Below are 10,396 nucleotides of genomic sequence, written 5' to 3'. Positions count from 1 at the left end.
TTGTGAAATTAGAGTTAGGGCTGTCAACCTGTTATATATAAATCTATGTTGGGGCTAGTTAGGAAAATTACCTATAAAGTAAGTCAAGGATTGATGATTTAATTTTTTTCTTTTTTTTGAGTTTGAGTCTCACTCTGTCACCCAGACTGGAGTGCAGTGGCCACTCCCGGCCACCACAGCCTTGACCTGTTTGGATCTGGCGATCCTTCCACCTCAGCCTTCCAATTAGCCAGAATTACAGGCATGCGCTACCATGCCCAGCTGATTTTATGATTTATTGTAGAGATGAGGTTTCAATGGCAGGTGGGTCTCGAACCCGTGGGCTCAGGCAATTCACTCTCCTCAGCCTCCCAAGGTGTGGGATTGCAGGCTGAGCCACTGAGCCCAGCTCATTTAATTTTTTAAACAAAGAATGTTCTGGGTCAGGAGGAAACTGTTAGAATTTTTCTAATATATAAATTGTATTGGATTTTCAATGTGGTCTTTAAAACAAAAAATTTAGGATCAGGTAATTAAAATTTTAAAAAAGCAGGTTGGCTATTCTCCCTAAACCCTAAATAGGTTACATATATGATGAACCTCCAACCTGCTGCATAGAGATATTCCATTCTTAGATGAGGATCTAAAATCAACCCTGATTTGAAGACTACTAAAATTATTGCAATAGTCATCTACTTCAGCAAGGAAACTATTTGGTCTTTCCACAAAGAAACAGAAACAAATGGAATAAATACAATTTTATTGTGTTGCTTTGCTTCCACTCAGTAAACCAAATCCCAAAGATTATTTAAAAACAAAAAACAAAAGCAGAATTTAAACTGAAACCTTGATGAATTAACAAAAGTGAAAGGCTTGATTGCCCTGAGAATTATAGCTAACACTTTCCCCAGCATGTAATGGCAGCAAGGTGAGTTTACATCATCTGAATTGTGGATGTACCTGCAGAAGGAACATTATCTCAGGACAGTCTGAAGCAAAAAGGAAGAGCAGGACGTAAATTAGCATGAAGTAAATCCAAATAAACATGTCTCTGTAAAACAGTAGTAGTATGTGTTGATTGAAGATAAATAGAGAAGACATAACTGATTCTGAGACAGCTGGGATTTAGGGTACTGAGTACTAATAAAGAGTCTCAAAAATAGTTATGGAGATAGCACTTAAGATAGGGAACAGGAAGCTTAAAAACTGTGAGGCAAAATCATACCTGCTATTTCAAGGGCTGGCAAGGAGTCCACTGGCCAGTGATGGAGGAACAAGAACAGTAAAAGATTAGGGCAGAGAACAGGGAACAAGATTGTTAGGACTTTGTGGATGATTGTAAGGTCTATAGCTTTTGCTCATTGATACATATGGGAAGACATGTGAGGGATTTTAAGCAGAGGAGTAATATGTGACACAGGGCAAAAAGAAGAATTTACAAAGGACAAAGAAAAAATATCACAACTCCAGAATTTAGAGAAGACTGCAACCGAGTCCCTTTTTCAGGGATGAGAGAAAAATCTACACAAATGAAGAAAAACCAAAAGAAGAATATGGGTCTCTCCCAGAGTCTTGGGAGGGCAGATACTGATAAAACTGACTTCGAAATGCAAACACTGAGAAGCCCCCAGAATGACTGGTCTAAAACTACGAACCTAGATATCAAGACATTAATGGAGAGATTAAAAAGAATTGAGGAGACCCAAGAAGAAACTAGAAAGGAGCTGATATATGAGATAACAGTAATAAAGAATATTGTGAATGAAATAAATAACAAACTGATAAGCATGGAAAATAGAATTACCCACGCAGAAGAAAGAATCTCAGAGCTTGAGGACCAAAATATAGAAATAACCCAAACTCTTAAAAACACAGAAAACAAACTCAAAAAGACAGAAAAAAACCTTCAAGAGATAAGCGATTACTTCAAGAGACCAAACCTAAGAGTAGTTGGCCTTCCTGAGGCAGAAAGAGAGACAGAGACCACAATGGAACAAATCTTCCATGAGATCATTCAAGAAAACATCCCTTATCTAATCAATGATGCAAAAATTCAAACACAAGTGATTCAGAGAATCCCTGCAAGACAGCAAATGAGAAGACCAACTCCTAGACACATAATAATTCACCTAAACAAAGTAGGCATAAAAGAAAAAATCCTAAGGGCAGCAAGAGAAAAATGCCAGATCACCTACCATGGAAAACCAACTAGAATAGCAGCAGATTTATCTACAGAAACCCTGCAGGCTAGGAGAGCTTAGAGCCCTATCTTCAAAGTGCTAAAAGATAAATAATTTCAACCAAGAATAGCCTACCCAGTGAGATTAAGCTTCATCAGCAAGGGAGAATTAAAATCTTTTCCAGATATCCAATCCCTAAGAACTTACGCTGCCACCAAACCACCTCTACATGAAACACTTAAGAAAGTACTAAACACAGAAGAAAAGCGGAAAAAAAAGGACAACATTCTTCACAAGAGTTCAGGAAAAAGAATAAAATACACAGGAACCAAACCCCAAAACAAAAGAAAGACAATAAACCTAGCTGAAGAACAACTCTATAAGAACTCTGTGATAGGGACAAACTCTCACATTTCAATAATTAGCCAGAATGTGAATGGACTAAATGCACCACTGAAAAGACATAGAATGGCAAAATGGATAAAATATCACCAGGCAACAATATACTGCCTTCAAGAGACCCATCTCTCTAGAAAGGACATGCACAGACTCAAAGTAAGAGGATGGGAAACAAATTTTCAGGCAAATGGAACACAAAAGAAAGGAGGAGTCGCGATCCTAATTTCAGACAAAATACCATTTAAGCTATCAAAAATTTTAAAAAAGATACAGAGGGCCACTACATAATGATAAAAGTTTCACTCCATCAACAAGAAATATCGATCCTAAACATATATGCACCTAACATACATGCACCAACTTTCATAAAGCAACTCCTAGGAAAACTAAGGAAAGATATTGATTCTAACACCATCATAACTGGGGACTTTAATACCCCACTCACAACCCTCGACAGATCATCAGGACAAATAACAACAAGGAGTTCCGGAACCTCAATGTGACTCTGGACCAAATGGACTTAATTGATACCTACAGAACACTCCATCCAAAGACCACAGTATACACATTCTACTCATCACCACATGGAACGTATTCTAAGATAGATCACATAATTGAACATAAATCAAGCATAAGCAAATTTAAAAGGACCGAAATTCTACCATGCACCTTCTCGGACCACAGTGGAATAAAAATAAACATTAACACCACCAAGATCCCCCCAAAACCCACAAAGACATGGACACTAAACAGCATGATGCTAAACAACTCCTGGGTCAATGATGAAATCAAAACAGAGATCAAAAGATACCTGAAAACAAATGAAAATGAAGAAACATCTTACCAAAATCTCTGGGATGCCTTAAAAGCTGTAGTAAGAGGGGAATTTATATCCCTACAAACACAGATGAAGAAAATGGAAGCAACACAAATGAACAGCCTAACAAACCACCTAATGAAGCTTGAAAAGCAAGACCACAAGAACCTTAATTTCAGCAGAAGAATCCAGATCACCAAAATAAAAGCCAAAATCCAGGACATAGAAGAGAAAAAGATAATTAAAAAAATGAGACAAAAAGCTAGCTCTTTGAAAGGATAAACAAGATCAATGGTGCCCTCGCTAGACTGACCAAGAAAAAGAAAGAAAAATCCCAAATATGCACAATCATAAACACAAAAGATGAAGTCACATCTGGCCCTGAAGATATACAAAAATCATTAGAGACTATGATGTACACTTGTATGGAAACAAACTTGAAACCCTTAAGGAAATGGAGGACTTTCTGACATCACACAACCCACCTAGGTTGAAACAAGAAGAAATAGAGACCCTAAATAGATCAATAACAATCAGGGAAATTGATTATGTAATAAGAAAACTACCTACAAAAAAAAGCCCTTGACCAGATGGCTTTCTAGCAGAATTCTACAAGACATTTAAGGAGGAGTTGATTCCTATCCTACTGAAGGTATTTTGGGCAATTGAGAAAGATGGAACCCTCCCCAAATCATTTTATGAAGCTAACATCACATTGATACCCAAGCCAGGTAAAGATCCAACAAAGTAAGAGAACTACAGGCCAATATCTTTGATGAACATAGATGCTGAAATTCTCAACAAGATCCTAGCAAACCGGATTCAGCACACATCTCAAAAATCATCCATCATGACCTAGTAGGCTTCATCCCTGGGATGTAAGGCTGGTTCAACATTCGTAAAACAATAAATGTAATTAAATACATCAATAGATGTCAAAACAAAAACCACATGATTATATCATTAGATGTAGAAAAAGTTTTTGATAAAATCCAACACTCTTTCTTGATAAAAACACTCAAACATCTAGGCCTACAGGGAACATACCTCAAAGTAGTAAAAGCCATTTACGAGAAACCCACAGCCAGCATAATTCTAAATGGACAAAAATTGGAACCATTTCCCCTGAAAACTGGAACAAGACAAGGATGCCCACTCTCACCCCTCCTGTTCAATATAGTATTGGAAGTCCTGGCTAGAGGAATCAGAGTAGAGAAGGCAATCAGGTGTACCCAAATAGGAAAAGAGGAAGTCAAATTATCTCTTTTTGCAGATGACATGATCGTGTACCTTGAAAACCCAAGAGAATCTGTCAAAAACCTCCTTACACTGATAAAGGCCTTTGGCAAAGTCTCAGGATATAAAATAAATATGCAAAAGACAATCGCATTTCTTTACACCAATAGTAAACAGGCAGAAACTCTAATAAAAACCACAATTCCATTCACAATAGCCACAAAAAAATGAAATACCTTGCCATCTTCCTAACCAGAGACGTGAAAGACCTTTACAATGGAAACTACAAAACACTGCTGAAAGAAATCAAAGATGACACAAACAAGTGGAAAAATACCCTATGCTCATGGATTGGAAGAAACAACATTTGAAGATGTCCATCCTACTGAAGGCAATCTACAGATTTAATGCAATACCTATCAAACTACCAGCAACATTCTTCTCAGACCTAGAAAAAACAACACAGGAATTCATATCAAAACACAAACGACCAAGAATAGCCAGAACAATCCTCAGCAAAAAAACAAAGCAGGTTGTATCACATTACCAGACTTCAAACTTTACTATAATGCTACAATCATCAAACAGCTTGGTATTAATATAGGAACAGGCATATAGATCAATGGAATAGAATTGAGATTCCAGAAGAAAAACCCCAATTTCTAAATCAACTCATCTTCGACAAAGCCTCCACCACCTACCACTGGGGAGAGGAGAACCTATTCAGTAAATGGTGCTGGGAAAGCTGGCTGACCACATGCAGAAGATTGAAACAGGACCCCTACCTATCCCCATATACAAAAATTAACTCCAACTGGATCAGAGACCTAAATGTGAAAACTCGAACCATAAGAACCTTAGAAAATGAAGGCCATACCCTCATGGAAATTGGAACTGGCATCCAATTTCTGAACAAAACCCGAAACCCACAGGCCATAAGGGATAAAATAGACAAGTGGGACCTCATTAAACTGACAAGCCAAAGAAACCATCAAGAGAACAGGGAGACAGCCTACAGACTGAGAAAAAGTATTTGCCAACTCCAGGTCTGACAAAGGCTTAACATCTTGGATTTACAAGGAACTCAAATGTTCTGAAAAGAAAAAAAGAAACAATCCCAGTATAAAATGGGCAAAATAAATGAACAGACACTTCACAAAGAAAGACATCCAAGCAGCCAACAAACATATGAAGAAATGCTCAACCTCACTAATCTTTAGGGAGATGCAAATCAATACCAAACTGAGATACCACCTAACTCCAGTCAGAATGACAATTATCAATAACAAAAAATAACAGTTGTTGGAGAGGATGTGGCGAAAAGGGAACACTCCTACACTGTTGGTGTGAGTGTAAACTAGTGCAACCTCTGTGGAAAATAGTGTGGCGATTCCTAAAAGCTCTAGCCATCCACCTCCCATATGACCCTGCAATCCCCCTACTGGGAATTGCAAGAACTCAAATCACTCTGTCAAAAAGATACCTGCACATGAATGTTTATCGCAGCATTGTTCACAATAGCAAGAACCTGGAACCAACCATGCTGTCCATCAAAAGAGGACTGGATTTTAAAAATGTGGTACATATACATGATGGAATACTATGCAGCCATAAAAAAGAACAAAATCATGAATTTCGCAGCAACCTGGATGGAACTAGAGTCTATAATACTGAGTGACCTCTCACAGAAACAAAGATCTGAGTATCACATGTTCTCACTCATAGAGTGGACCTTGGTCATCCAACGCACTACCATAAGAAAATGACTGACAGTGGAGTGGAAAGGGGGTGGGACTAATGTTAGTAAACATCTATCTGGGGATGGGGAGACACCTGCTATCAACAAGGGGGCCTAAATGAAGCATATTTGTATGCCTAACCCTTAACTGTACCCCACAACATCATAATAAAAATTATTGATTAAAAAAAATGTATAGTTATAATAAATTCCTTTTTTTTGTTGTTCTGGGCCACTTCCTAAGTGGTGTATGCAGAGGGTGATAATTTATAAGGCTGAGTAGGGGACAAGTTCTGGAAAGTTTGAGAGTTGGACAGAGATTTCAGAGGATGCCCAGAGCTGGAAGATGTTGGCATTCTGACCCAGGGAGAGTGGAGAGACATAGTGAGTATGCTGATTCCCTCCAATGGCTAACTACTGCCTAGAGATTTTGTGTCCGAAGTCCTTTCCAAGTCTCACAATATCCTCCTCCACTGATTGTTGCCTTCTTTTGGGGAGGGTCCAAAGTTGACATTCAGTCAGAATTGGGAGAGAATCATGCTATTCATCCTTCTTGAAGGAAAGGATTCTACATAGCAACAAGTTGGTCTTGACTGACTTCTCCCAGTTCCTTCCTTACCAGTTTACATCTTGCCATGGACTTTTGTGCTTCCTTGAAGACATTTACTCTTGTTGTTAAACAAAGTACTGACTGATCATCTAAATTTCCTTTTGATCTTGGAAACATTTGCCTTCCCCCTTGTTTTTTATGCTTGTGCTCACCAAACAATTTTAGCAATAGTGTGTTTTCAATCATAACGTTACATACAACAAAGACGAGAAATGGCTTCTTCCATCAGTTAAGCTCTTCATTGAACAGGAAAGCTCCCTTTCTATGTGTTGAGTCCTAGTACTTCAGCGACTTTATTGCAAACTCTTATTGTAGCTGATAGATAGAATTTGAGAAGACTTTGGTGTGCATGACATGTGGAACAGCCTGACCGGTTCGAAACTCCATCAGGGGGTCAATAGGAAATACAGAGCAGGGTCTCAGAGCACTGGTGAACATATTGCCCCCAGAGCTTCCTGACTGAGCCAGGAGGTTTATGCACAGGAAGCCAGTGACTCTGCAGGACTGTGTCTTGACTGCTGGCACAAAGATACACAGCAGAGTCACCTGGTTCCAGAGATTTGATGTGAAGCTTTAAATGAGCTTTATCTGGAGATTCGGCTGAGAAGCGATTTGGAACAGATTCATTTGCAATCAGTTTCTTATTATTGTATCTAAACATTAACTTCAGAAATTGCTTGAAGTCCTGCTTATACCAGTACATGGCATTATGGCCCAGTGTCTGTTCACACTTAAGTAACTCTTTATTTCCCATCAGTGTGACGAGGTATTTTGGAGTCTGAGAAACGGCTGTATCTGCAGGGCCTGTGAAGAAGAGAAGCAGAACTCAGGCAAGTCCCAGGAGGCAGCCTGTTGTGGTAGGCAGGGTGGAAGGACTCAGGACCCAAACAGGGCCATGCCACCTGTGCTCAGGACTCACTTGCTTGCAGAAGGCAGAGGGCCACAAAGCAGAGGATCCTGGAGACCATGTCAGAATGAGGCAGATCAGGCAAAACCCAGCTCAGGATCCTGGTCTGCCACGCAAAAAGTAAGGACTGCCACTGGGTGGTGCTGCACCTGTGAGGTCACAGCCTATAATCATTCCCCCATTCTCAGGATCTCCTCTAACATGGTCTCCTCCTTTTTCATGTCCTGTACTTGATCCTATAAAGGCATATTTGGAATTTCTGGGGATGGTTTGAGAGAATGGCCATGCTGCCTCCAGGAAGTGTCCCTGGCAGTCATTCTTGTGCCAGCAGCAGCCTACCTCCCGTTTCCTACCTGGGATCTGACCACCTCCCTCCCTCCCTCTTTGGGACCCTTCTCTCACTGTGGCTAGTTTCCCTTCTCTGAATCTTTTGCTTCCCTCTCACAACAATGCAGGTATTATTTTGATTTAGAATCTTTGCTCCCTTGGATGTTTGATTAGCGCTCAGAGACCCTTCCCCCGGACTATTTCAGAAGATATTGACTTGAGGTCTCACCCGAGAACCAGCCTCAGCCACTTAAAAATGCATGGACGTGATGCAGTTAGGAGCAAACTCTGCTGGTGACCATGAGGAGAATAAACTGCAGCCCACTCCCTGTGATGTTCTTCTCTGTCTAAGGGGCAGAGCTGGGAGAAAACAGGAGACTGCTAGGGAGCAAGATGTTACCAGGTGTTGGGAGCCACTGGTAATGGAAGCAAACAAGACTGTGAAAGCCAGGGGAAATTTAAGTGGGATGAGTTTACTGTCCATGAGTTGTCTACAGATCACAACCTCCTTTTTGGTACAAAGTCTACAACCCAATGCCTAGTCCAGGGTGTCTCATCCTCAGCAATATTGACACATTGCATCAGATGACTCTCTGTTGAGGGGGCCTTTCCTGTGCTCCTTGTTTAGCAGTTTCCCTAGCCTCTATCCACCTAATGGAATCCCTAGTGTGATGACCAAAATTGCCTCCAGACATTGTTGAATCGCCCCCAGTTGAGAACCTCTGTCCTCTTTATTCTTTTGGCTAATCCTACTCTCTCTGCCAGCCTCCATCCCCCTCAACCTCAGAGGTTAGAGGCTACACCATCTCCTGCTGTGGCTGGTGAGGCCCAGCCCACAGATCCTCAGTCAGTGACCCTAGGTCAGCAACCATCAGAAGGAGGACCAAGAACCACCACAGCCAGGAAGGGGCTGACTCTCACTCACAGAAAACACCCTTTGTAATGCTGTCAGCTACTGCTGAAATCACTCCAAAGACAGACCCAGGTGGTTCATTCATGTCTTACTGCACACAGAACTAGCACTAGGGATTCAACAGTAAACAAAAGAAAAATGACCACCGTTTTTCTTGGAACTTCAAGCATGCTTTATTTGTTTGTAGTTGTTGAATGACTGCTCAGTGCAAAGCAGGAGTGAGACAATATTGTCACTCTCATAATGCTTATATTCTAATAGGAGCAAAAAGGAATTTACACGTTACCTGTAGACTAAGGATATAAAATACATGTTACATGAGAGTTCAACAAGCTAACAAGTATTTATATTTAAACACTTTGTACAGCATATCATTTTCTTATCTTTAAAACCCTGGACTGAAATGAATGATTTTCAGCACTCTGTATGACTTCAAAATTCTATGGGCATAACCAGGTACATCCCTAGATGTGGGTCTTATTCATCCAGTGTCCCCATGGCATTGGAATTTTTTCAAGAAAGAAAGGAAAGAAGAAGAAAGGGAGGGATAAAGAAAGGGAGAGGAGAAATGGGGAAGAAGGAAAAGAATGGAAGGTAAGAAAGTGAAATGACAAGAGGATATAGTGATTATACCCATACAGAGATGACACCATTCTTAAGAGTGTATTTTAAACAATTATTAATCTTACTATTTTATGCAATTTTTTTTTGCTTTTTTACAAAGTTAGGTGAACAGACTCTGGAAATGATGGTGAAATAAAAATATATAAAGATGTTAGGCCAGTTGCAGTGGCTGATGCCTGTAATTCGAGTTTCTTGGGAGGCAGAGGCAAGAGGATTGCCTGGGTCCAGGGGTTCGAGGCCATCCTGGGAAACTTGATGAGACCTCGTCTCTACATTGAATCAAAAAATTAGCCAGGCATGGTGGTACATGCCTGTGGTTCCAGTTACTTGGAAGGCTGAGGCAGAAGGGACACCTGAGCACAGAAGGTTGAAGCTGTGGTGGCTGTGAGCATGCCACTGCACTCCAACCTAGGCCACACAGTAAGAGTCCTAGTCAAACAAAAGAAACAGATAATGTTAGTTCTGAATGTTATTTTGTATTATATATATATATATATACACACACACATATGTATATACACACATATACACACACACACACACACATATATGACATATATATGAACATATTGAAAAACAAGAATGTTTGAATATTTTATTATCTATCAATAATTGCCTAAAGGATATAAAGGAGCAAAGAAACTGAAACTTATACCTTCTTTTCTG

The 10,396-nt window shown here is 40.0% G+C and overlaps 1 gene segment (V, D, J or C); it reads right to left on the bottom strand.

Annotated features, from left to right (window-relative positions):
* Window positions 1-7,353: 7,353 nt before the first annotated feature.
* LOC103256445 lies at window positions 7,354-7,969 on the bottom strand. The segment is given in 2 exon segments: window positions 7,354-7,763; window positions 7,879-7,969. Coding segments are annotated over 2 exon segments (459 nt in total).
* Between the last annotated feature and the right edge of the window lie 2,427 nt (window positions 7,970-10,396).

The sequence above is a fragment of the Carlito syrichta genome, unplaced genomic scaffold, assembly GCF_000164805.1.
Source record: "Carlito syrichta isolate Samal-C Ts95f unplaced genomic scaffold, Tarsius_syrichta-2.0.1 Scaffold289521, whole genome shotgun sequence".
Lineage (NCBI taxonomy): Eukaryota > Metazoa > Chordata > Mammalia > Primates > Tarsiidae > Carlito > Carlito syrichta.
This window is presented reverse-complemented; position numbering and strand designations above follow the sequence as displayed.